The sequence below is a fragment of the Pseudomassariella vexata genome (assembly GCF_002105095.1).
Source record: "Pseudomassariella vexata strain CBS 129021 chromosome Unknown BCR38scaffold_1, whole genome shotgun sequence".
Taxonomy (NCBI): Eukaryota; Fungi; Ascomycota; class Sordariomycetes; order Amphisphaeriales; family Pseudomassariaceae; genus Pseudomassariella; species Pseudomassariella vexata.
In genome coordinates this window covers 3,134,000-3,160,009 of record NW_024467956.1, presented here as the reverse complement: position 1 = coordinate 3,160,009, position 26,010 = coordinate 3,134,000, and the positions used below count along the sequence as shown (strand labels likewise).

The window sequence follows — 26,010 nt, the reverse complement described above, 5'->3', positions numbered from 1 at the left end:
CCGCATCTCGGATCCGAGCGGTGTGCCTGCTTCTTTTCGGAGCTGGCTGACCGAGAGGGGTTAGCTCGTGAGGGATCGTTGTATCAAAATGAGCTGGCGGTTACCTATTTGAAGCACTCATACTTGTGGTGTGGTATCCATGGATGAGGCTTAAAGAATTCTACGTGCCAAGAAACTCAAAATGTCTGACAGCTTCACCGAATGTTCCGAGTGGGAGTGACTTCAGTCATTCTCAAATCAGATTGTTCTGCATATACCACGAGCGAACTGGGTCGCAGTCAAGAGTCTGGACTGAAGTTGGGTATATCACTGGAGCATCTTTCTGCATATTGTCCCAGTCCTGTTGCTTCACAAAGAGGTGAAGGGGACATTGCAAAGCGCAACGTAGGCAACTTCAACACCATGCCAGTCCGAAGCAGGGAATATTTTTCAGCCGCAACAGCCACCTCATCAACATGCCCAACCCACTATATAAAAGTTGTACATCGACCGCTGATAAACTCCAACCGTTGTAGGCACTTATCAGGGCAAGGTCAAGCTCCGGGAATGCCTCAGCTGAAGTTTCCTGGAACCCTCTCGTCTCTATGGTCAATGCGGCTGTGAAAGCCATCCACTTCCAAGCTGTCGAAGCGCTGTCTACGTTTCACAAAATCCAAATGTTCGGACTTACAATCGAGCATCTGGTGTTTTTGACAAGCTCTTACTCATTTACCGGCTGCACCTGTGTCGCCCGTTTCCAACGAACCCCTTTTATTGGTCGTTTCAACATAAGTCTGTCAACATCCATCAAGAAAGCCTTATACTTTTCAGGTCGCTACAGAATTCTCAGGCTGGCACTGACATTATTGGAATTCTAGTCTCCAAATCAGCCAATTGGGCTTGCGAACTTCGTGCTCCAGTTCTCAGGGCTCTCGAGGGAATATTGACACTGGTGAAGAGCGGAGAAATTGAAATGACACTGTTTTGATACTAGCTATCTGGGAATTACAGGGGGCCATATTTTCTTGCTCTGTGTTGTGCTATGGAATATGCCAAACACTCTGGGTCACTCCATTATGAGGCTCCTTGTATATGTTGTTTCTAAGTCCAAGATAAATAAATGAGCTGCTCAGAACACAAAGCAACTATGAACCTTCTGATAAAATTTTCCGAGCATTAGACAATGTTCGTTGTGTCAGTTTGTTGTTATCCCGTCGGTGAGGTTTGAGATCATCCTAGAACACATGGTGGGAATTAATCATTACTAAAGACAAACCCATAACAGTTAGAGCCTTTGTTCTCAGCCTCCGATAAGACAACCAGGCTGTCCCCTTCAGAAGTCTTCTAGATCTTGCTTCTTGAACAAGCACTACCTTCTATTCCTTCTAGCCCATTGCCAGAAGCTCAGTAGGTTTCCCGTTGCTGTACACAAGCACAACTCCGAGCTCCGTCAAGAGCATCGCATCAGGCCGTTTGCCTAGTAGTCGTCTTTATTCCCAGCGTATACTCACTTCAAACAGTTTCACAAGTCAAGGCGATTCTCAGACCAGCCAATCAAATAAGACCTTGCTTTCACCCATCGCACGGTGAATACTAAAGCAATATAAAGCACTTTCACAATTCCATGGTTCCCTTTGCGATGTGACGCCCAAATATCTGATATATGCTCATCTCGTGCCCCGTTGCCTTCAAGCATCCAGCAAACTGGACAGTCAGCCTGATCAACCACAGGCGCAACTCAGCAGGACCTACCACTTCGCCAAAAACTCCAGACCGGAGCACACCAGACCAGACCCTCTTCCTCCCACATCGAGGAGGCAAAATTGGAATCGTCATGGGCCATAAAAGAACCGGCGCCAAAGGCCGCAACGGCCTCCCTTGGTCCAGAGCTCGTGATAACGACCAAGTAATGCGTGACGTGTCGGCCACGCGAGGCAACAACGGTATCCACAGAGGCTCCCAGCGCAACAGCAACAACAGCAATAATAACTCCCGCGACAGCCCACATCACAGCCAAGGGCCACCAGTCCGGTTCGGCAACAAGAATAGTAATAACCCCAACAACTCTCCACGAAACCAGCGAACTCACCGAGGCCGTGGTGGCGGACAGGGTCAACGTTACCATCCCAGCAACCACCACAACCTCAGTCACAACATAGCCGGGGATGTCACCAACCACCACCAGCAGCACCATCACCATCTAGCTGAAAATACGTCCGACTCGGGCTTCGAATCCGACGACCTCAGCCCCACAGAGCAAAGCTACCCCTATTTCCACAACAACAACAACACCACCACCATGGACCCCCTTTCCCTGCCCTCATCAGCTCCCCTAAACCGAAACTGCAAAGACTGCCGGCAGATCCGCAAAACCAATCTCAAGTCCCGCGACGACATCTTTCGCACTCTGCAGAGCATCTGGAGCGGCTTGGTGCAGTGGAGCAACGACGTGGGGGTGCCATTTGGTATTGCTGAGGACGAGATGGATTGGCAGCCTGAGCCGATTACGCTGGTGCTGGTTGTGGATCGGGAGAGGGATAGGCTTAGAGAGTACGGGCTGGATTTGGGAAAGAGTGAGGCGGGGAGTGAGTGGGGCTCGCCTTCGCAGCAGCAGACTCAAACTCAGTTTCAGTCTTGGGCTGACGGCAGCTTTGATGGACAAGACGGACAGGGACAGGCGGGTTCCAACTCTAGTGCGTGGATACGCGCGGGAGGAGGATGTGGTGTACTCACCAGCTACACAAGCGGGTGTAATCCCACCACATACACCGGGTCAAGCGTGCCCGTGTTATCGTATACCCTAGCAGGACGGGCGAAGGCGGAGGTGGAGTTAGAAGCGGATGCTGGGCGGCGCGAGATACCGATGGAGCCGCGAATGATGGAGAACCAGGCAGGTGGCAAACTCCCCCACGGATGAGCGTACGAATGCTGACAACCATCGAGACTGAGAACCCCGAGTTATGAAGCAACAAACGGCTTGGTGGATTTTTTACTCAATTCTCCTCTCGGCGTGGCTTTTCTACCTGCAGGACAATTGATACGCCGTGGAGAGTACGGCGGGTGTGCGGCGAGTTCCACAGTTCTATTTGGCAAGACCTACCTCAGAAGATCAACTATGCTTCGCTGACTGATGAGACACCCAGAGGCTTGAAGACTTCAAGTCATGACATCCAAGTCTGACTTTTAAGGATAAATCTAACTTGACTTTATCACGGGAATTGGTCGAGGAGCAGGTAGGCCTCGGTCTGGAGGAATTTTACAGGAAAGACATAATGTTCCACACGGCGTTGGACGGTTCAAATCAACATGTGATGATGTAGATAGTTTGGAGCTGATACTGAAATGCGGTTGGTATCAGCCATATCAACTCCTTTCATTGTCATTATGCACAAATAAACTTAGCAGTAAAAACAGAGTCCCTCAATGTCCCTAACGCCAAATTCGCCGGTGCCTGATGGAACCGCCATCCAACAACCAAGACATCTAGTCACACATCGAAGACAGAAACTCTGCGTAATGCAGTTGTCTTCCCCTAGATTGAGCCGATGTCTACTTTGCCTCTTGGTACTGTCCAATGACGATACAATGATCACGCTCGAAGGGTTCTAAATAAGTGCGTTAGTTTTGGTGACCGCTTTAGTAAAGGAATAGGGGGAAATTACCCAGAGTCAACTGCTCTTGCGGCTTGATGCGCTCTGCCCTCAACTTCTGTACCTCCTGCGCAAATACTGCCTCAGGGGCGGCTGTGCTATCAATACAGTTGGCCTTGATGGAGATGACCACTCCACCACCAATCTTCAAGAACATGTGTGCGTTCAAGGCGACGATACGGGCTTGATCAGGTTGTGCCACGTCGGCAAATATGCAGTCAACCATGGGTACAAGCATGCGGTATCTCATGGGGTGACGGGCATCCTCGACGATAGGAATAACGTTTGTTCGGTTTTGGGCCATGTTGACCAGATCACGACCAGAACGGTGGGAGAACTCGACTGCGTAAACGTTTCCGGTAGAGCCGACAATATCAGCGACGTGAGAGACGGAGGTACCAGACGCAGCCCCGAGGTACAGGACCTTCTTGCCAGGTCCCATGTAGATGTTGTCGATACCACCGATGATACCAGCTGCCAACTTGCTTCGGAAAGGGTTCCATACTCGGTATTCAACCTTTGTCGTCACTGGCGCGCCGTCCTCGCCCTTCTCAGAGTTGTCAACTGTGATTCTCTTCTCGCCGTATACTTCGATGCCAGGCGCGCTCGAACGAGTCAGCAGATGGTCCTCCTTTCCACGCGAAACGAAGACGCCCTATTCATCTTCAAGTCAGTCAATGCTTTTTTGCAGATTTCTGAGGCAAGTTCAGAGTAAAGGCATATCTGGAAAGCTTCGGGCCCTCAGACAGAGCTCGGCTGGGGACTAAGCTGCGCCCAGCTTCATATGTTTGAGGTTTCCATGCTGGTAAATGTTGGTCACTAACCTCATGACGATGAGGCTCGACGATGGCCTTTGCACCACCGCGAGCACCACCTCCTCCCCTGGGAGCACCACGTCCACCACGCCCTGGGGGTCCGCCGCGACCGCGGGGTGCTCCACGACCACCTCCTCGAGGTGCACCGCGACCTCCACCGAAACCACCTGGGGGAATCACAATTAGCATTCAGGGGATTAGAGATGATGCAACAATAGACCAACCTCGCGCTCCTCCTCGCGAACCACCACGTCCTCCGCGATCACCGAAGCCACCACGGCTGCCGCCGCGGGGGGGACCGCCTCGACCTCTTGGTGCAAAGCCCATTTTATGGTTGGTAAAGATTTTTCTGTATAAGATATGCTTATTTGCACATCAAGGGTGCCACAAGTGCTGTTTTGGCGAGGCAATTGGTAAGTTGTGCAGTTTCCCTGAGCTTGAGCGCAGCAAAACTCTTGAAGCTCTCAGACAGAAATTTTTTGGAAGCTGCAACTTTTGTCGGCGTCTGGTTTTTCCGGTCTAGTAAAGGTGGGGGAATGAGCAGCCAATCAGATGCCACCTCACTAACTTGGTCGGATTGATGCAATTGCGATGCAAATTGGCGACTGGAAAAAGTACAAAATCCACCTCAATCAATTACCTACAGGACAATTAATTGCAACTGCATTTCACCTCGCATTTCACCTCGTTGCAGTAGCCCATATTGAGCGTTAAATTGGTGAGTTTTCGACTTTGTAGGGCTGCTGTGCCCTAGTAGAGTCCGGAAAAATAAGCGAGCCCGCTTTCCGTGGGCCACGAGTGCGCTAGCGTCCGGGGCGCGAAAAGTTCACAATTCGAGCGACGGGCACTGATTGACTTCACCCAGAGAGCAGCATTTTGACGACCACCTCGAACCCATCTCCACAACACTCAACCAAGATGGTATGTGACTTTCGATCGGGCGACTCAATTTCTGGCTGGATTGGGAATTTTCTGCGTGTCTGATTCCGGCTTTGGCTCCTGGAACAATGCTCAACCCAGCCCGAAAGTTGGTGATAGCGAAATACTGGGACCGGGATGACTGACTCTGGCCTTCAGGTTCGATACGCCGCCACTGAGATTGCGCCCGCGAAGTCGGCTCGCGCCCGCGGTGCCTACCTTCGTGTTTCCTTCAAGAACACCCGCGAGACCGCCCAGGCCATCAACGGCTGGAAGTTGGTTCGCGCCGTCAAGTTCCTCGAGAATGTCCAGACCAAGACCGAGGCTGTCCCCATGCGTCGCTACGCCGGAAGCACTGGACGCACCGCCCAAGGTACGACGATTCTGTTGGAATTCTTTAGGAACCAAGTTATAGGGGCTATTTCGGGACTCATGGGGAAATTTTGTCATGGCCAACAGAAGTGCTGACAAAATTATCCGCAACAGGCAAGCAGTTCGGTGTCTCCCGTGCTCGATGGCCCGTAAAGTCAGCCGAGTTCCTGCTCGGTCTCCTCAAGAATGCCGAGTCCAATGCCGATGCCAAGGGTCTCGATACCAGCAACTTGATCATCAAGCACATCCAGGTCAACCAGGCCCCCAAGCAGCGCCGCCGAACTTACCGTGCCCACGGTCGTGTATGTTATCCGCCATCTTATGTGGCGATCACAAGAAGACGCTGGGTATGCTAACACTGAATTTAGATTAACCCGTACATGTCGAACCCCTGCCACATCGAATTGATTTTGACCGAGGGCGAGGAGGTCGTACAGAAGTCCGAGGATGTTGCTGGCCGTGACGCACACTTGAGCTCAAGACAACGTGGCGCCGCCCGCCGCAAGGCCATCACTGCTGCGTAAAGTGGAAGGAGCGAATCGGTCATTTAGATGAATGAAAGTCAGTGGGGAATGTATTGCTTCTCTGGCTTGGTGTCAAGGCGGTCATTTCGTAAAGCATGGGACAGGGTCAGGCATGCACTTTGCGAATGGAAACTGATGAATTCACCAATACAAAATTTCTGAGCCAAGATGGAGAAGGCAGCGTCTCGGTACGCCATGTGATTATGAATAATACGTTAGGACGAACTGCAAGGTTGGCCTTGCATTGGTTGCCGATGTTATACACATATATAAGACCATGCAACTCATTATGGGGGCCTTCGTTCTGCAATTTGCCAGTTCCACGGGGCTCGATATTAGTAAAGGTGAGATAATGGCCATTATTGGGGCCAGGTTGATCAATTGACACTGGCTCTCGAGACTTTCGAACAGCAAGCATGGCCTGCCTACATAACATACACAAAGCAGGAGCGAGGGTCTTGTGCCGCATACCAGCTTATATGCTGCTGTGGTTTTGCAAAATCGGTTTCAACTCGTTTATTTTATGGAAAAAACACATCCCGGAAGTTGAACGCGGCTACCTTTACTTACATTAGCCTAACAGTATATTTATTTACAGCCTACGTGTACCTCTACGTATAATTTGCTACCCTTACATAGTTTTGCCGCTAGAAGGCGGCCGCAGTAAATACATACAGGGTTTAACAGTATGTGTGCGAACTCCATCAAAATAATGTGTTTTTTTCCAAAAAGAACCGAAGGAAAACCGAATGTACAAACCATAATACCGACTGTATCTGTACAGTGTGAAGGTGAAGACATGGTAGATCTAACATGCGCCACCCGGGTGACTACTCTCCACGCTTACTCTCTCGATTCACACAAGTTGAAGACAATACATACGTAGTATTAGCAGTTGTATACACATCGTATGCAAACATGTCGCTAGTTTGGTTGAACACCCGCCAAGCCACTTAGAGGTCGGCTGCCTTCTGCGCTTTGTCATGAACTGTGATGTATGTGTACGCTTACGACATGGCTTCATTCGCCAAAGACATAGATTGTGTACCTCGAATGATATTAACTAATCGTTTCACTTCGGTTGTGTTGAGTTCGATATCTCTCGCACATTTTTGGATTTTGAGCTAGTTATTCACAATGCCGTGCCTGTGATACGCTACGTCGGTGACACCTATGTTCATGACGACATGAATTGAATAGGGAAAATTCTTTGTTTTGAACCCTAGAGAATCTACAATTTTGATCCTAGCGAAGTACACAACACGGTAATGGATTGAGTTTGGCGTATTTCAAAGATACACATTCCCGAAATCCTATGCCGCAGAACTTCGGGTTATGATAACAAGAAGTAGTAGATCCTACGATGTTACAGTTTTGGACAAGTTGACATCACACACAGTGAGAACGGTTGACAAATAGGTGGATAGCATTGTAAATGTGGGCCTAGATGTTGCTCAAATACGAAAGAGAACTATATAATAGCGCTAGGAATAGCTAGCCAAGACAATACATAAATCGTTCCAAATCATAATCATGGTGAAGTAACATGAATCCTGTCGTTAATCGTGAGGCCAGGCAGGCAACGGAAATCATCATAATGTCAGCGTTCGTTCTGCGCCAGTTGTTGTGCGAGACCAACTATCCGGTCCTGTGTACCCGAGCATTCTGTAGTCAATTTTCCGTCAGGCGTCAGGTCCAAATGCGTGTGATCTGGGCACTTCCGCGTCTGATTAGTGAGCGCGAAGCATCCCACCGAAAAGTAAAAAAAAATTTCGAAAGAAATAATGTTGTTTCTCAAATAAGGGGATTGATGAACGTAGTAAAAGGAATTGAGGGCCTGGGTCGTAAGCAAGTTCGGGCAAGAGACACTGAGAGTAACGTAAATTTCGGACACCCGACACTTTCGGCCTGGTGACGCGCGATGCGCTGCGCAAAACGTTTTGCAAGCTGGTAGGGGCATGCTTTAATTCCTGGTCCTCCTGGATGTATGGTGTAGCTTCCTTTGCCAGCACTCGTCGACGGCGGATTGAACGGTTTCGAAATCCCTACCCTCGATGGTCCCGATAAAGAAGACTTTGACGTTGTGCTCGATGGTGACCAGCTTCGAGTAATTAACACGAGACTCTTTCGCGAGCTTCTCGCCCTCCGCGCTCATCTTCATTAAAACCGGAGGGTAACCCATATTTGGCTCGCCTTTAAGAAGCTTTGGTCGATGTCCAACACTGCATATGATGCCATGCTTATTAGCTTTGACTCCCTTCTTGTTGCAGCCCCGTCGTTCGTATGTCAGTATGGGACTGCGTTGAGTCAGTAAATCCACGGATAAACAAGCGAAGAAATGCCTTACACGCAAGTGCTATGGCCCTCATCTGTTGCAACGACGATAAACCGACGGAATCCAATGAAAAACTTTCCCCGCGGGCCTTGTTGTCCAGGAGCAGTTTGGATATCCGAGAGGGGTTCGTCGAACACAGAGGTTGTATTTGTGCCAGTAGGCTCGGCCCAGAGGATTTTGAAAACCTGCGTTGTCTCGTCAGTGGCATATATGATGATGATGAGCAGCGACTGACCTCCCCAGGCTGGAACTTGTAGGAAAATTCTACTTTGTACCCTGAAAATGGTCAGTTAGCAATACATACAGGGCGGGATGGAAATGCTCACGGGGGTCCAGGTGCTCGTGATCTCCCTCCGTCCCAACGATATGATCAGTTGTCAAGAGCACTGGTGAGTGAACACGAGGGGTTGGAGCGCCTCCAGCAGGCTCGGCTGCGGTTGTTTCAGCTACTTAATGTGATTAGTTGTGTCATTGCCGTAGAGTCCAGCAACATACTGTGGTCATGTGAGTAGGTGGTTGGGCCATGCTGCGGATACCCTGATTGGCCATATGATGTCGATGAGGCATACGATGACGGTAGGCCATATGTGGATGCATCAGCCTGCTGGTATGATGTGCCGTATGGTGTCGACGAGGAATAAGATGACAGTGCACCATAAGTGGATGGTTTGGCGTAAGAGGAAGATCCCTCATGTCCATAGGAGTCAACAGTTCTTAGACTTTCACGTTGAGCCCTCTCTATTTCTCTCTCGTAATTTGCGTCGGTGTCCTCCTCCACTTGGTAGCCCGAGTATTGTGCTTCAGAAGTCAGTCAGCTATGTCCAATCGCAAAAGCAGGTGTTGAAGCTCAATTTGGGTTTACATTGCGAAGTATGGCCAGCTGCAGAGAATGCAGGTTGCAACCCAGCTTGGTCGTCGTAGTGGCTGCTTCTTCCTTTCCCCTTCCGAGACGCAGCAATTGGTTCTTCGTTAGCTACCTCTTTTCCCTTCCGAGATGGAACGGTCGTTCCTTCGTAAGCAAACTCCTTCCCATTGCCCTTCCGAGCATGGGGTTTTGTGTGGTGGTCCTGCGGAATGGAATGTGTATACCTGGGCGAAGTTGAAAGCCCAAGATCTGGAGCAAAGTAGTTTAGCTGTGGCCCGGGTTTGTGAGAACAATAGCTGGTGCTCACCTGCGGAAACTTCTGCGGCTGTGTGAGGGTCCGCGTAACCGCCGGATGGATCTTGGCCGTACCCAACGTTTTGATTCACATCCAAGTTCGTCATGCCCTGGGCAAGACTATCAACATTGATATTTGTCCGAGGGGCAGACTCAGTGGTGGGCGGAAGCTCAGAACCGAGCCACTCGTATTCTACTTCGCCTTAAGATCAACTGTTAGTGTGATTGGCGGAACATGGATAGTCTTCAGTTTAACCAGGGACGTACCACTTCCCTTGTATCTCGACCTGTAAAACTGATTGTGCTCCGGATGCCATTGGGAAAGGGACCAAGCAGTTTCTGTTGTGTCGTTTGCTGATCGCGGTGGTCTATCCCGCCTCGAAGACTTATGTTTATGTGATTGTTTCTGCATTTTGACATCCTGGAGTGGTGCATCCTCCCGTTGATACCAGTTTTGCAGATGAAGACGATCAGCTGTCTTCACAAAGAACTTATCAAGTCAACTCGGGATGGGGTCCGGGTCTTGCCTTTTCAACCTTGGGCTGGCCCAGGAGCTACGAGGCTCTTCTCCGCCGGATGTTATCCACGTAGCTGTATCTCGGCTTCTCATGGGAGAAGGACCGAGCAACACGACCCAAAGCTGCCGCTACATCGGCGGGTTGCGTGCAAGATATTTGGGATATAAGTCCTGGGTTGGTCGTTGGTTGGCGGGGTTCGATTTGATGCGCGTGACGTAAAAGGCGAAAGATCATTGGCTTGTTCATATATGGGAAAAGACGCCCACAGTGCACGAGGATAATGGGGATATTCGAGCGTGTGTGTGTGTCTCTATCTCTGTATGGCAAGACGAAGACGCGTTAGGGATTTAGAGGTGGCGGCAATCATCCAGACGGATGAGGACGATGGGAAAACCCCTACTGGCGGTACCGGTCACCAGCGACCCACCAAGTGCCTGTCAGTAGATCAAATAAGTGAAGCTGTTAAGCGGCGCATGGGCGGGATTGCAACACTCCAATCGGAATAAAATTAGCATGGGAGATCCGCCGTCGAGTCATAGTGGGCTTTGGGATGGGCGTGTGTCTTATGGAATTTGGATGTCCCACTCCCTTCGCAACAAAGTGCTTGACCTGCCTGTCGTGTGGAGAGAGCGGATAGCCATATGGAGGAATGATGTCCTGCTGCACCTGGGTCCATATTGCTGCCCAAGTCGCTTGTGGTCTAGCGATTGGTCCTTAACGCTGTCAGGTGTATGCCATATTCAGACCCCAGTAAATTCTTTGCCTTGTGAAACAGAATGAACTGAGGCTCTGCGAGTATTGATACCTGGAGTACTTGGGCTTGGACGGTCGGTTGGAGACTGCACGATGGGGAAATTGATGTGGCAAGTGCAGCGCGGCTGCATACCCTGTATCGCACCTGCCCCGAATGCTGGACAATGAATGACAAACACACTGCGACCAGCTGGCGCGTCTTTTCTGGTGTCATTTTCTTTTTTTTTGGGAGAGACCACAAACGAGTAGCCTCGTCAATTACCCTTGATCCGACGAGGATTCATAACGCACCAAGACATCAAGCCCGATTGCTTTTCACCTATACGTGTTGCCAAGACCAGGCATTGTATGGCTGCTGTTGTGACCACGCCGGCCGTACTGCCACTGTTATTTCCATTAGAAAAGCAGGATGCGGTGGGGTTTGCTGACCTCGAGATCCTCCAAGACACGAATCAATACGATGAAAACCAACGTGATAACCCGAATATCAATCGATCGCAACCGGTGCCCATCATGACTGAAGGCTCGGAGCGACAAACATCACCGAAGGAGGCCAAACTCTTCGAGAAGGACAATCGATACTCAGATGATGAGTCGTCCATATTCTCGGAAGAGGCTTACATCCGAGTTGCTCGTAGCCCAGCTCTCCCATCTGCGAGTTCAGCCCAGAGCCGACACTTCGAGAAGCTCGTAGCCTTGAGAGCTCCACATCGCGCCGAGAATACGGCGAGACCGGGATCTCCGACCAAGCATGCTCAATTGCAGGGTATACTACACTCGCAACAACGGAGCACCCATGCGAAAATTGGTGTCGGGCTTCAAAACAGGGATACTTCGTCGTTCCCAGAAAGTGCCTGGTCGGACATACCTAGATCAACGGAGCAACCCGGGCCTGTGGTGAATCGCTCAATCGCTGAAAGTTCGGGGGAAAGGGACGACGAAGAAGAAGAAGGTATTCGTAGCTTCCCAGAACGCAACGTCGATGTGAAATCTTCGTGGGATGGCACCGAAGATGATGACGTCAATGCAAGCCAGTACGCGGGCCAACTCGAGATCCGTCGAATTACAGAACACTGGACCAGAATGAGAGATTCCCGCGATGCTGTGAAGCAGACATTTGACCGAATCAAAACCGAGCGTGATAAGCTGTTAGATCTCCGCCAGAAGAGGGACACAGCCTATAGAGCTTTGGAAATGGCCATCCTCAGTAATCTTCAGCGCCCTCCCGACCTAGATCGCCTCTGCAAGGCATCAAGAGAGGCTAGCCTTAATTGCCAACAGGCAGAGATGCACCTGGATGGGTTGATAGATGAACTTGAAGAGGGAGAAATCGATTTAGAGATCCAAGAGCGGAGATTCTTCACTGCAGTTGCCCATAGCGAAACTTCGGTTGAAGTGGATGGTTCCGATACAGAATCGCGGCCGTCATCCCGCACATCGCTACGAGGCATACCAGCTGACAGACCTGAGGACATACATCCCCTTTACGCGGAACTACAAGACTCGCTGGGGGAACTCCAGCTGGCCAGGGAATTCATGATGAGTCTGAGGTTGAAGAAAAGGCTTCTTGACTCTAAGAAAGTCTGCGAGCAGACACTTGACGACAAAGATTTCCTAGACGACCACGACGGACTGCAAAGGAAAGCTCAAAGCCAAATTGACCATTGGGCACAGACTGCAGAAAGTTTGGAAACTGAGTGTCGGGAGAAGGACGTTATGCCCAAGCATCTGCCGGTTGTAGACTTTCATCGACAGGGGTCTGGTTTCGATACTTTATACAAAGACGACGTTGACCTCGAAGAGATAGGCCCAGAGCACACCTTTTCAGGGGCCACCGGTCCAAAAACGCTCGCTCACCCGCGCTTTCCCGTGTTGTTGTCAAACCCCATCCATTTGCTTGGTCAATTTCCGCAAACTGCACAGCAATATCTGCGCATGGCAGTCTCCCTTCCCGCACATGTGCCGCTCAAGTCCAAGTACGTTGAAGATGCTCGCAGGGAATGTGGCATTCAGTTCCTACTTACAGTCACTCCCCCTCGAGAAGCTCAAAAGGAGCACATCGCTCAACCTGCGCCGACACAAAACGGGTCACGAGACAATCCAAGAGACGCTCTGCAACAAGATAAGGGCCCTCCTCACGGTACCCAGGTAACGCTTGCCGAACTTCGTTCTAAAGATGGACCGGTTGTGGAATGGGAAAACAAACAGGATTACATCAACAGATGGCTATTGCACAAACTTCGTCTGTCTGCCATGGAAGCTGAAACGCTGTCAGCTACCTTCCGCTCTTTCCTCAAAATCCTCAACATAGAGCGATGGCAAATGGATGTGCTTTACTTTTGGGCACGAGATGAGGCTGCGCACGACACTCACGTTGAAGGGCAGTACGGGGAACGCAGCAGTTTGGCTGTATTTCTCGATGAAGATGTCCGGAAGTCGGAATCAGGAATGACGGAACGCGCTGCTGGCCAGTCTGCAGATTGATGAAACTAATTGGTGACCGACTTTTGGGGTTTTCATTTGTTTCATGTGGATAAATTCTGGATACCTTCAACGCGACGCACCCGAGATTTGGAAGATACCCATTGCATTGTCAGAGCACATTGTCACATTGAGTGCCTCGAATACTCTCAAGATTTTGTTAGATGGGATTTGTACAATTAGGACTGCAGTTTTTGAAGCCCCGGTAGTAGGTGTCTACATATAGAAGGGATGATAGAAATGATTGTCGAGAATGGGGATTAAGGAGGCGTTCTTGGTGATATAACAAAGTCACAGAAAACAAAGAAACACACAATCAAGAAACATCACGGAATTAGAATCTGTCGCAGCCAATTCTAGATAATAAGGAATTTGGAAGAAGCTATCGATGCTATGTTGAAAACTGCTTTCCATTTCCCGCTGTTGAGATGTCTCCTGACGATGGAATTCTCTCGGTCGGCAGCGTCTGCCGTTCTAGAACGAAAAATTAACACAACAATGGGGTCGGGTATAGTTCACTTATTTTGAGACCCTATGTGGATTCAAGACAACGTCTAGTATCTAATAAAAGGCCACGACGAAGTCTTTCATGGCTACACACAGCGGGCCGAGCTTTACTGCACTAACACCGTAACTACCAGCGAATTAGAGGCTACGAATGTCATACCGCTACTAAGGCTTCGAAAGTCACAGCGCACAATTCTGCATTATATCTAGGGTACCCCATCCTTGACAACTCAACAATATATGATCTATTTCAAAGACTTCTTCGAAGCTTCCCCGCTGATCGTTCGTCACCAATGACCAGGATGTGCGAGTCAAACCCCGAGGATGGTGTGATTTCTGACCGCTTGCCAACTCAGAAGTACCTTTCGAACCAAGTACGTACACACGGTTTTCTCCAACACCGGTGGCAGCTGCATGGAGGAGGGTAGGGCCGAAATGCCCCCCAAGTTGATCGTTCGATTTTACCCATAGGCGTCAAATCACGACTTGCCGTCGGCGGACGCACAAGCTGCCTCATCACGGGCGATCCGTTAGCTAACTTTTGTCTATCGCGGATCATACCTAGCAGTACACTAGCTTTAATCATCATGCATCACCATCCATCCATCCATCTTCGTCGCTATCATGTACGTGTTGCACATAAACGCAGGCTTTTATCTTTCTGTCTGAAACCATACCACATTGGGTGCCTTCTTTCCACGACGGTGATACCGTCCTTCTGCTACCAAAGGAGCTGGGTATTGAAGGAGAAACAGGCGGTGACAACCAATTTTCTCTTCTCTTCTTCCCCCTCCAATCCGAGAGGGTTACACTCAACCAGGAAGTTCGCCTTCCTATGGTCGACCGTATCCGGTACAAGTGCTTGATTGGCGATGGCTGTTGCCAGAAGGCGAAAGTGGCCGGTGAATGGCGCGCCAGAGGATGAAACGGGACGTGATGGAGGGTACCACGACTTTGCAGCGGTGCTTCATGGAAAATATGAGTCACCGCTCTGATTCTCCCCATGTTGGATGTAGAATCGCCCCTACGAGGGTGCGAGTGGGTGTGGATGCGGTGGCCAGGCAGAGAAAGAGCGAAGCGAAAGAGCGAGAGCGAATCGGGATGCGTCGGCTATTATTGGAAATTTTGGGAATTCAGGATTTGGGTTGCGGCTGATCAAGATGACAGCTTGAGCGAAGGTGAGAACAAAAATCTCGCGATGTAAGAAAACATTGAAACTTTTGTAATTTCCAATTCTGCATGCCTTAATAGCCTTCTCAACCCTAATCCACTTTTGAGATCTGATATGACGGGCACTTCTGCAAGGTACGCGCTCGGGATTACCAGACCGCTGGTTTCTTGAGCCACGCTCTTGCAGCCCATTTTCCAACAGAGTTTCGGGGAAGAGGTGCCTGCAGATACAAGTCGCCCGGTTTGGGTGGTAAGAAGTTTTGGCCCCATCGCCCGGCCCCGGTAGAGTGTGCTTCTCTCACCGATGCCCGCCGATCGATCAGAAATCTATATAAAGAGATGAGAATCCTCCGCTTTGCACCCATGTCGAACGGTGGAGTTATCGCCGAGTGCTTTGGTCGAGCCAGCAATTTCAACTACTTGGACGAGGCGCCGCTCTGATCGTCGATGAAGGCAACTGCATCAAGTTGCGAGAAGAGGCATTCGACGTATACTCGCGAAATCAACACCAAGTGAGACATGTCAACAAATTGCTCTCCGCCCTGGACATCGGATGGCCTTTTTTGTGGCAGACCCGGCCACACAGGGCTATTTGATTTCAGATCATCGAGTTTGTAGGATGCTGCGACAGAAATCTGTCGAAATGGGGTCCGCCGACTGAGATGATATTCTTTCTCAGCTTGGATTGACTGCGCTGACTTAGGGCTGAGAAGTATTGCGACGTAGCACATAGTCCATATCTAGACGGCAACTCTCTGACGAAACTAGCATCTAGTCATATAGCCACACCTCGCCGTCACCGACTCAGCTGTGCCGTATCAACAGAAAACACCCGCTTTCCCCTTCCAGAATTCGGAGTTGTCGGGGCTCTGGAATCGGTTCCAGCCACCGCGCATCGGTTGCGTCCTGATAACACTAAGGGTATGTATACCGATGAAGACCGACATGCTAGTCTACCACGAATCCCGAGATGGGTCCAGAACACAGGAGCCTATCTATCATACCCAATGCAGCCAGCCACAGCTCGTGGCGCAGAGGCGACAACGCATTGCTCCAAAGAAAAGAAAAGGCAATGAGGCAATTCCGGTGATAAAATTCTACCCCGCGTTTGTGGGGAATATTATCAGGGGTGTCGTGCATGCGTTAGCATGCCCGCACTGTCATGGCAGCGGAATCTCCAGCACACAATGTGGCTGTCCCGCTGTCGACGAGTCCATTTTGAAGAGCCCTAGGAAGGCGGATGTATGAGAGAACAGTATGACAGATTGATGTGATTATCGCTATCTCTGATCACTGGATATTTCGTATCCTCGAGGCGGGGATTGGCTGGCGTATTACTCGGATGTAAGTACGAGCTGACATCTGGCACCGCACTTCAGTGTTGAGGCCCGGAACTTGTGGTGTCTGGCATTGATGAAGATGCTTCTGAGCAAAGTAAAGACCCAGTGTATCCTTCGAGATGTCAGAGCTCGTAAAAGTCATTTTATGACTTCCTATCGTTGGTTATGTGCAGAGAGCACGACCTATTTCAACTGGTACTGAACTATTCGTTCACTCGTCGGAATTTGGCCTGGGATATGTCCTGAAGACCACGCCACGCTATAATACATGTAATAGAGATATTTAACTCTGGGTGCCGTGATACCGTATTATGTACTAGACCAATTCGGCCGCAACTATCAGCTAGCGGTTCAGTTCATTCAAGCGAGGGAGCCAGACGTGAGGCAATCTCAGTTGCCGGTCTAGAAGTTCATACTTGAACACACAACGTCGGCTGAGTGATTGTGGGCACAAACTCACATGGGTGTATGTAAAAGACCCGATTTGAAAGACATATAGCCAGCCCTTATGGTGTTACCCCTATCTAGGCCGAGTCGAGGGAGCCCGCCCTTCCCTCATATTTTTGTTTTCGAAGCCTTGCGATATCGCGCTCCGTGCAGTTTCGAAGAGCAAGAATTTCTGTAATATTAGATTGGCTATGATCCCGAGACTTCATCTAAGCCTGCAATACTATCTGCCACAGTGTATCCTTGCCCTCATTGTGCCAATCCAGAGATGGAGAGACTCCTAGTATGAATCGAATAAATGAGGAACAGCTCATTTGATATCCTACCGTTGTGAGCCACAAGAGGTGGATTTACCCGTATATGAAATTTTTCGAGGCTCAACTTCTCGAAAATCTAGTAGTGCATATGGATAAACACAGGCAAACGAATGACCGAGCTACCGCTATTTTCAATATTACTACGGCCCTGATGGGACATGACTGTATATTATCCGGAACGACTGTAATACCACTTCAAACTCCGAGTTCGACGCGAAAGAGCTGTATCGTGCGTAACCGAAAACGGAACACCCAGCCATTCATCCTAACTTAACATCAGTGACTATTAAAGTGATTTAATCGTGCAGCAAGTAGTCCAGAAGAGATTATAAGCTGTAAATGTCCGCGTAATAGCCAGATAGATAACCTAGACTGCTAGACTTGTAAGCTCATACCGTGGATAAGGAAGACATTGCCGTAAGAACCGAACCTAGGGGAGCAGATTTGATCCCCCCAACTCCGTTGTTGAGCGGATGGGAGAAGGCTGTCGTTCAAAGATATAAGAATGCTCAATACTTCAACTGCTTGTGTCTGTATTGTCTCGAACAGATGGAATCTATCGACCAATCAATGCCAATCCATTCATCAAGGGGCGGTTGGCGGAGCAGAACCGTTGCATCTGCCACTCTGTCATTTCTTTACCTGAATCACTGGGTTAGATGGAGCGATCCATTGAGAGATACCACGGCTCAAAGGCTCTGCTGTGTAGCCGCCACAAGTATGCTTTTATTCTTTTCTCTTCGTGAATAGAGGGACATGACCCAATTTCCGGTGTAGCGTCGAGCTTTGTAAGCTTTGCTTCATGTTCCTCCCAGGCCTAATCTATTCATCCTTATAGACCGGGCGTTGAGAACCAGAATGTCCTGCGCCCCTAATGCGGTAAGCCGACTAGTGATCTACCGCGAACTCGTAGGCAGAAATGGCCACACAGGCGTGGCTTTGACTTCCCGAGTGAGCAAAATTCTTGACATAAAGTTGCCATATCGTAATAGTCTACATAGAGCTCAGGGTCTGGACCTGCTCTAGATATGTTAAAACATCAGATGATCAAAGGCTGCTACAGGGCACTAACGCTACTACAAAACATGCTTCCTCATCTATGAGCTCCTACTCAAGTAGTCGGACTGATCCAAACCCTATCCTCGTCCACTCGACAGACTACGACATTAAGCTGGCCAAATTGACATATTCGGTTCATTTTTGTTCTTGAATCAATCTCTAAGTGATCGACGATCCTATTCTACATACATAACTCTCATACGCTGAAGCAACCCAGAGAAAAAAATAAAGGCAAACGCCATTATGACTTCGAACCCCCCCCCTCCAGCCGTATGGCTTCTCTCACGCTTTACATCGTTTCTCATGCATACCATAGCAAACAAATCCATCGAAATCCTCCCTCGCAGGATGCCTCTGAGAGTTCTGACACCAGCCCTGAAAACAAACATGAAAGTTCATCCCATGTCCATGCCTCGTATCTTCTTGCGGCATGTATCCAGGCCATCCATTTCATGAAACTTACACCCATCACTGCCCGCGTCGGTACCCTCGTTCTGCACCGCGCTTCTTCCTTCTCTCTTCCGCATAATCCTTCACGTCTGTGCCCCCAGCCGAGCTCGATACCGACGACAAGCCCGGGATGTGATGAGTGTAAGATTTGGTTCCTACATCACTGGTCGTGTCGCCTTCACCCAGCAAGTACCCGCTACCCGTCATCTCGCTCTTGCCAATATCGCTCTCCTCCTCGATAGTACCATGACCACCGCGTCCCTGATAACTCTCAGCACGCTGATAACTGAAGTCGCGCCTGCCAACCGCCCGGTCCTTGGCCTGTAGTCGTCGCGCCTCAGCCCTCATGCGCTCGTTCTCGCGGGACGCGTTGCGGTCCGCCGTGCTGTAAACCTTCCTGATGCCGCCAGACTTCTCCTTGGTCGGCGTGTTGGTTGGGGTGCTCTGGCGGTTGCTGAGCAGATCGCTCCCGGCGCTAGTTGAGTTACTCGGGTTCGAGCCGTCCCATTGACTGCCTTCTGATTCCTTGTTCAGGCCGCCGACGCGGGCCGGTCGCTCATGGCGGTAATGACGCACGGCTTCCTTGGCCTCTGCCTCAGCTTCCTCGTCGACCAGGGCTCCGTCTTCTCCGACCTTGCGGCCGTGGCGGCTCTTGCGGTCCTTCTTCTTCTCCTTCTCCCTTTCCCTTCGCTCTCGCTTCCGGGCTCGCTTCTCCCGGGATGCAATGTCCGATGCGCCCGCTGTGATGCCTGACAGCGTGCTGGCCGTGTCGTTCGTGCCGAGGTGGGAGTGGGTCTGCGCGCCTGTGTACTCGGTGCTAGTGTCGTCCAGGTCCTTGTATATACTGCCACCGCCGAGTTTGGTCGATTTGGTTGCGTTGGACAACAGGGTGCCGTTGGGGCCTCTGCGTCTCAACACCGTCGTCTTGTAGTCATCCCAGTCATTCTCCTTGAACACGAAGCCGCCATTCTTGGCCCAGAAGAAGAACCAGATGCCACCGCAAACCAATCCTACGCCGATCAGGGCGAAAAGTGCGAAGATACCACCGTTGTTGATGTCGTGAGGGTTGATGGCACCCTTGCTTGGGTCGATCTGACCGCTGTCATCTCGCGCGAGGAGCAAAGAACGGGCGGCTAGAGGACCGAGTTCACCGAAAGGTGCCGATGGCGCGTTCGAGGGCGAGCGGTCGGTGAGACCGTTTGTAGACCCAACCGCTCTAGACAGTAAGGTCCTGGCACTTGCTGCTAGGGCTGGAAGTAGAGGTGCCATGTTGAGGGGGAGAATGGAATATTGATGCTGATGCACGTTCGGTCGGAATGAGGCAGATCGTGATTGGCATCGGGGTGCACGACTCGGCTGGTATTGCTGGGAAACCAGCCAGTCACCTGAACTTTTCGTCTATCTCGGCTTCGTCAAATAACAGAGACCCGGTGGATGGAATGCTCTGATGTTGTCGTTCAATTGATGCATGCGGTGTTGTGTGGTTGGTGTGCTGCAGACACAGGCAGGTGGAATGATGACAACTCGGAGGCAAAGGTGCGAATGCTTTACGACGTGCTTAGTGGTTTCCTGGCGATAATGCACGAGGTTGGCCCAGCATCGGTTAATTATGGGAGGTTGGTGTTGCACGTCATAGTAAACACTGTTCGCCAGGCAACTGCATCCCTGCGTGGCTCCACCACACCGCCCTGGAGAAGTACCGTTCTTCGGGGTGGGTCCCGGTCTAGTCTGCCCGTACATGCTTCTATATATGCTGCTTTCAAGCTCTGTTGTGACCCAATTGGAGATTCTCGCACCAAGTCAGTAGTTTCCATCACCAAACCAACGGACGTTGCCTCACTTTCCAGATCGAACATGGTCTATGTAAGCTTTCATGTCCACGCGAATGAGTTCCATGTCCCAACGAGGTACCGTCCGTAAAGGTTTTAAACCCATCCTGGTATCGCTAGCCGCCCTGAACCATGCCAAACCAGCCCCCTGGGAGACATTCATCCCATCGCCAGAAAGCTTACTCGTTCGTTCGTTCGTTGTTCTTATTGTCTGTCGTCATGGCCATGTCTCGAGCTGGATGAGCTCTGAGCTCAGGCTTAGGCTCGAAAGCCTCGGCCCAGTAGCCCCAGGTTACTCGCTGCTTAGGTTTCACATAGGTATCAGCCTCAGACCGTTGTCATTCATGCGGCGGCAACATATAAAGCCATGTTTCCGACCTGTCACCTGGAGACCCCGACAAGCCGGCTTCCCCCATTGTTGCTTTGTGCAACCGCAAAGCTCCAAGTGGCCAGCGTCACAGGAGACAAAAACCAGCAACAATGCAAAATTACTGGCCCGAGGATCACAAAGACATGGCAAAAGAGTGACACAAATGGCACAGTGTGTAAACAGAAGACATCATATTCGTGCACAAATGACGACACAGCTTCGTAAGCTCCTCGCTTTTTCCATTCAAGAGCGACATCATAACCGCCATGTCTCTATAATAATAATGACTGCTGACCACAAGAAATGTCGTCTGAGGTTGCGCCAATGTGCTAAATTTTCCATTTTTCCTCATGCTAATACCTGGCCAGAAGAGCACTCACTCTTCACAGCTTAGTGCTCCTACAATACCGCCCGCCTACCTCTTCAAGAGGCACGGGGCAGCCCATCCATCTTGATGACAAATTCCCGACTATCAAAGTCCATCATCCAAGTAGAATTCCACATTATCCGTCGAGATGGCAAGCCTCGCGGTATAAATATCCCCGCCAAAAGAAGTGTGAACTTCATTGCCGTACAAATCTATATCCAACTCTTACGCCATGCAAATGCGAATATCTCGGCTTCAAAGCACAGGGTATCGCAACAGCATGGCACAGCCATTCGTGTGAAATTCGACAAAAGCAGAACGAAACTCCACATCAGGAGGATTAAGAAAGAAAAGAGTGAAAGAGTAACTAACACGTAGCTCACATCGCTGACAACCATAATAGCAAGAATCCTCAATTATCCAGAAGCCCATCATCATCTTTTCTCATCATCTCGTTCCTCGTACACATGATCTGAAAGCGCAAAATTCGCCCGAAGTGAGAAAAAAACATAAATAAAAAGAACCATGTGGCATCGCTATTCCAGGCTTGAGCTTGTGGGAGGGGTATCAAATTTTGGTTTCTGCTTCTTGGAAGGAAACAATCAAGCTGTTCTCAAGGTCGGGGTAGGGTATAAGACCATGACAACAGGTCGCATATAAATTGCTGGATATCAATTTAAAGCGGAAAGCATGGCATGATGGGTTTTTGGATCCTTTCGTAGGTCCTGTCGTTCTGGGCAAGTATGGTGTTTGCAATGATGTTTGCTTTCAGATTTGTGGGTTTCATATCCAGTGACGATCTTCTTTGTAGTCATCATGTTCCGGATACGCGAGACCCGAATACGGTGCGTACTGCGGAGGACTGCCGTACTGTGACTGAGCGTAAAAGCCTGGGTGTGCTCCACGAGAGTAAGACCCAGACTGAGAACTCGTACGAGTGCGCACCGGAGGACGATCTCCTGCTCGGCTCTTGCGATCATCGCCGTAGACGGTGCCACGGTCGCTCCCCCTTTGACTAGCACCATTACCACCACGGGAAATGGCAACCTCGCCGCCCTCTTCGCAACTGATTTTCGCATTGCCCCACTCAACGATAGCACCTCGTGGCACCTTAATGGTGATGTCGTCATCACTGTTTCCAGATCGCGTTGTCCGCGTGGTAGCCGATTGCTTGAAGCTGCTTTCGTCGCGGCTTTCTCCGCTGCTTCGGGTCGAGCGACTGCTGGCACTATTCTTGACCGCGCGAAGAGTCTCAGCCGTCAGTGGTGCCGCAACGCCGCCGTTCACATCTTGTTGGTATTTAGCAGCAGTTTTGAACTTGTCTTCAAAACCATACCCAGAAGACCTTCGTCGGCTGTGCGAAGATGGCTCCAGAGCGGATTCGGTATATTCGTACTCTGTAGGGTTGCCGTAGCTGAGACGCTTGGTTCTTATTGGAATAGCATTTGTACCGTATTCAAACGATGTACGGTGGGATGCGGAATGGGACACAGTCCCATCATCATCTTCATCATCCGAGAGGTCATCGCCGTTATCAAAGCCAACCTGCTTGCGCGGCGGTGGTGGTCGTAATACCACCCGCTCTGGTGGTCGAGCAGATGAGGGACGGGGTGGAGGTGGCATTTTCGCCCGGTCATCCTGGTCATTGGCTGATCTTCTACTGAGAGAGACCCGTCGACTGACTGTTCGTTCTGGCTGCGCGGTTGCACGCGCATGTGCATGTTCTTCGTGTCCATAGCCGTTGTGGAAGCCCATTGACGACTGCGGCCGGTCCTGTCGACCGAATCGCGCAGCCAGGTTATCTTGCATGGTATTGAAGTAATCAACGTGGGGATGACCGGCCCCTGTCGCTGGAACCATCATGTGCCCCACGGGCGCTTGGCCAGCAACAAATGGAGCAGGATATGATCCAGGCATGAAAGGCTGTGGTGGAGCTCCATGTTGGGGCTGCGGGTAGTATGCTGAGTTGGAGAGAGGAGGGTGTGGAGGGTGCCCGTAGTAGCTCGAGGGTCTGGTCGTCTGCGCTCGTGGTCGCGACGTCGCAACCGTCTGAGATTGAACGCCGTAATAGGAGGCTTCATCTGACCCCCGAGACGGATGGACAGGCATTGTCTTGGAGGGACGCGCAGCAGGCCGCCTCGGAGTCTCTACCACAGCCGACTTCCTGTGGGTGGACGGCCGTCTCGCTGGTTCCTTGGCCTTGGATTTCGAACTCCTCACCGGTGGTTGCTGCGGGGCTGCGTCGGAATCATTGTAATCGGTCGGCGAAGATGATCTTCTTGTCGTGTTCTTCTTCTTTCCCGTGTTGGGTCTTGTCGGGCTACTCAAATCGCTGTCCACGGTTGACCGCGCATATTTGTATGAACCTTCAACGACCTGGTCGTTCTCGTCTAGATCTTCGACCATGGCCACTGGGGGTGGCCGGTGTCTCCTCGAGGACATTTCTAGCGTACGTGTTGATTGTGACTGCAATGCATTCAGGCCGTTTGAGTGTGAGAGGCAGGTAGCGATGCGGTCGGTCGGATCTAGTGTCCAAGGCTGCAATCAATCGAGGGTAGATGCCGAATTGGATGCGAGTGGGGATCCGATAACAAGTGGGCGACTTTGACGAGTGACACTGTTGACCGTGCGAGCAAGCGGGTCGACGATGTTTGAGAGGGGGATTGTGCAGATGTGCTTTTGACAAGCAAGCAAGACGAGGAACAATAGTAAGCAAGGTCTGCGAAGGCGACAAGTTTTTTTTTTTGGGGGGGGGAAGGTGGGCGATAAGAAGACGCTGCGAGTTCTGCGACGGCCGGGTTGCCAGGTAGCGCAGGCGGGCAGCGGCAGAAGGGGCCTTCTCGTCTGCGATGGGAACTCCGTGAAACCAAAAGGGGGGGAAACGCAAGAGTGGCAGGGCGGGCTGACTGAGGTAGTCAAGAAGCACTTTAGAAGTACGGAGTACAAAAGTACCACCCGCCGGACGTCAATGTGGGTAGATGGGTTGGACTAGGGAACAGGGTCACCACGGTCCGTCCAAAAAGGGTCCCGATGTTTTTATCGATAGCAATGGAACTGGGGCCTTCCTGGAGGCTTCTCGTTGATCGACAAAAAAGTTTTTTTTAAGTGGGAGAAAAGATAATAATCGGAGAGGGCGGGCCAGCGGGTAGGGGATTCTAGCAAAAATGGTACCCAAAGGTGGGTCTTAGTCCCGCGAAATGCCTATGTATCGACAAAATTCAACCCTCTTCTGTTTTTGTGAGGGGAAAAGGGGGCGGATATATCTTTGTTTAAGCTGAGTGATGGTTGTCGAAGGGACGTAAACTGTTATTTCTGTCACTTGTTGTAGCAGGGTACAAGGTAAGTCGAGAACTCGGGGCCACTCAAGGCTCTTCCCGTATGTCGTTTGTCACGACACCTTGAAACCAATGCCAATAAGTTGTCCTGGTGACTCTTTGGATACAAGGACAGGGTGCGCGGTGTTGGTGCTGCTGTCGATCTTTGGATTGGACTGCCAGTTATTGGGGGGTGTCTCCGTTCCGTTGGCTATGGTTGCTCGTCAGGCACTCGTTCGGGCTGACTGTCAAATGTGTATGGCCCGTTGGGTTGCGAATGGCATGGATTTGTGGGTGGGGGAGAGGCGTCTTTGATGAGATAGAGGCGAAAAATAGGCCTGAAGTACACCGAAAACGAAACTAGACCGGTAAGAATTTGTGGTAATCTTCCGTGTCGAGGTCGCGTTTAATGCCCAACTGACGACTTTGGGTATCAATACTGCGTCTGAAACAAGGAAGCCTGGGACATTGATGTTGCTGAGTCGTAATTCCTGGGAAAAAGACCGCAGTTTCTTTTCATTTCTCCTGTGTTTAGTTCTGGAGCGAAAAAGAAAGATGGCTACGGAGAGGGAGAGAAATTTTATCTGGTGTCTTCCCGAAGAAATCGAAGGGTGATGCCGTTTTGCATGCCCACGATGGCAGGCGCGCAGTTTCCACTGGCTCGCAGGCAGAACGGTTGGTAGATACCTCTGCCAACACACACCATGCCATCCTAGCACCGGTTTCCCAAGCCTTGGAAAGACAAGGTGTCATTGGGTTTGTATGCTGGCCTGCAGCAGCTGCATCACTAGTCGCAGCCACAAGCTTCTGCCATAGGGTCGGGATTGCTCGAGGAACATTAGGGTCGTCATCAGTGGGTATAGAGAGCGCAAGAGTCATCGTATCTACGAGCAACCCTTCAATGCCTCCTAATGTTGTAAGTTCGCCATAATCGCTGACAAGCAAGTTTACCCGACCAGTTGTCGATAGTCTCAGAGCATCACAAACTTCCGTCTCCCATCAACAACTAGCGGGTATACAACCCGTGCCAAAAGTGGAATAGACGGAATTCCGAGGGACATAGTCAAAGACAACCCTTACCTTCTTCGTGAAGGTATACATTGCACTAAGCCAGCAGTGCAAAGCCTGTCTGTTCTTGACTTTTAACAAGCTTCCGCATGTTCGCGACGCGAATTGGTATTCATTCTAATGCCACGGTATATATCCGATGCGGGAAAGGCATGAGCTGTGGGAGACTCAAGGATGGGAAACCTTCCATCCGCAAGCAGTTTTCAAATCGGCGCCGTGTATGCAGTTCGTTGGTTTTGAGCCGGTCAAAGAAGTCTAGGCCGCTGCT

The 26,010-nt window shown here is 50.6% G+C and overlaps 8 protein-coding genes across 8 annotated transcripts; 3 read left to right on the top strand and 5 right to left on the bottom strand.

Moving 5' to 3' along the window:
- Positions 1-1,642: 1,642 nt before the first annotated feature.
- Positions 1,643-2,896, top strand: BCR38DRAFT_470656 (uncharacterized protein; the record flags this gene model as incomplete). The annotated part of the gene is made up of 1 exon (XM_040862840.1): positions 1,643-2,896. The coding sequence occupies one exon, from the start codon at positions 1,643-1,645 to the stop codon at positions 2,894-2,896; it is 1,254 nt and encodes a 417-aa protein (XP_040721372.1).
- Positions 2,897-3,528: 632 nt separating this feature from the next.
- On the bottom strand, positions 3,529-4,771 carry BCR38DRAFT_404820 (Fibrillarin-domain-containing protein; the record flags this gene model as incomplete). The annotated part of the gene is made up of 4 exons (XM_040857887.1): positions 3,529-3,584; positions 3,642-4,284; positions 4,454-4,611; positions 4,669-4,771. The coding sequence occupies 4 exons, from the start codon at positions 4,769-4,771 to the stop codon at positions 3,529-3,531; spliced, it is 960 nt and encodes a 319-aa protein (XP_040721371.1).
- A 729-nt stretch (positions 4,772-5,500) lies between these two features.
- Positions 5,501-6,258, top strand: BCR38DRAFT_329380 (ribosomal protein L22/L17; the record flags this gene model as incomplete). Its single annotated transcript, XM_040854879.1, has 3 exons — positions 5,501-5,735; positions 5,849-6,036; positions 6,103-6,258. The coding sequence occupies 3 exons, from the start codon at positions 5,501-5,503 to the stop codon at positions 6,256-6,258; spliced, it is 579 nt and encodes a 192-aa protein (XP_040721370.1).
- A 1,963-nt stretch (positions 6,259-8,221) lies between these two features.
- Positions 8,222-8,870, bottom strand: BCR38DRAFT_330097 (uncharacterized protein; the record flags this gene model as incomplete). The annotated part of the gene is made up of 3 exons (XM_040854929.1): positions 8,222-8,555; positions 8,606-8,778; positions 8,829-8,870. Coding segments are annotated over 3 exons (549 nt in total), but the record flags the coding sequence as incomplete, so codon positions are not given.
- Positions 8,871-9,221: 351 nt separating this feature from the next.
- Positions 9,222-10,377, bottom strand: BCR38DRAFT_19989 (uncharacterized protein). Its single transcript, XM_040854089.1, has 3 exons — positions 10,020-10,377; positions 9,766-9,954; positions 9,222-9,707 (listed from the first exon to the last, which is right to left on the bottom strand). The coding sequence occupies exons 1-3, from the start codon at positions 10,162-10,164 to the stop codon at positions 9,409-9,411; spliced, it is 633 nt and encodes a 210-aa protein (XP_040721368.1). The 5' UTR covers positions 10,165-10,377; the 3' UTR covers positions 9,222-9,408.
- Positions 10,378-11,371: 994 nt separating this feature from the next.
- On the top strand, positions 11,372-13,507 carry BCR38DRAFT_404817 (uncharacterized protein; the record flags this gene model as incomplete). Its single annotated transcript, XM_040857886.1, has 1 exon — positions 11,372-13,507. The coding sequence occupies one exon, from the start codon at positions 11,372-11,374 to the stop codon at positions 13,505-13,507; it is 2,136 nt and encodes a 711-aa protein (XP_040721367.1).
- Positions 13,508-18,377: 4,870 nt separating this feature from the next.
- On the bottom strand, positions 18,378-20,369 carry BCR38DRAFT_418030 (uncharacterized protein). The gene has a single exon (XM_040859190.1). It carries the CDS (start codon positions 20,061-20,063, stop codon positions 18,813-18,815), a length of 1,251 nt encoding a protein of 416 aa, XP_040721366.1. The 5' UTR covers positions 20,064-20,369; the 3' UTR covers positions 18,378-18,812.
- A 1,876-nt stretch (positions 20,370-22,245) lies between these two features.
- On the bottom strand, positions 22,246-22,668 carry BCR38DRAFT_305179 (uncharacterized protein; the record flags this gene model as incomplete). Its single annotated transcript, XM_040854605.1, has 1 exon — positions 22,246-22,668. A coding segment is annotated over one exon (423 nt), but the record flags the coding sequence as incomplete, so codon positions are not given.
- Between the last annotated feature and the right edge of the window lie 3,342 nt (positions 22,669-26,010).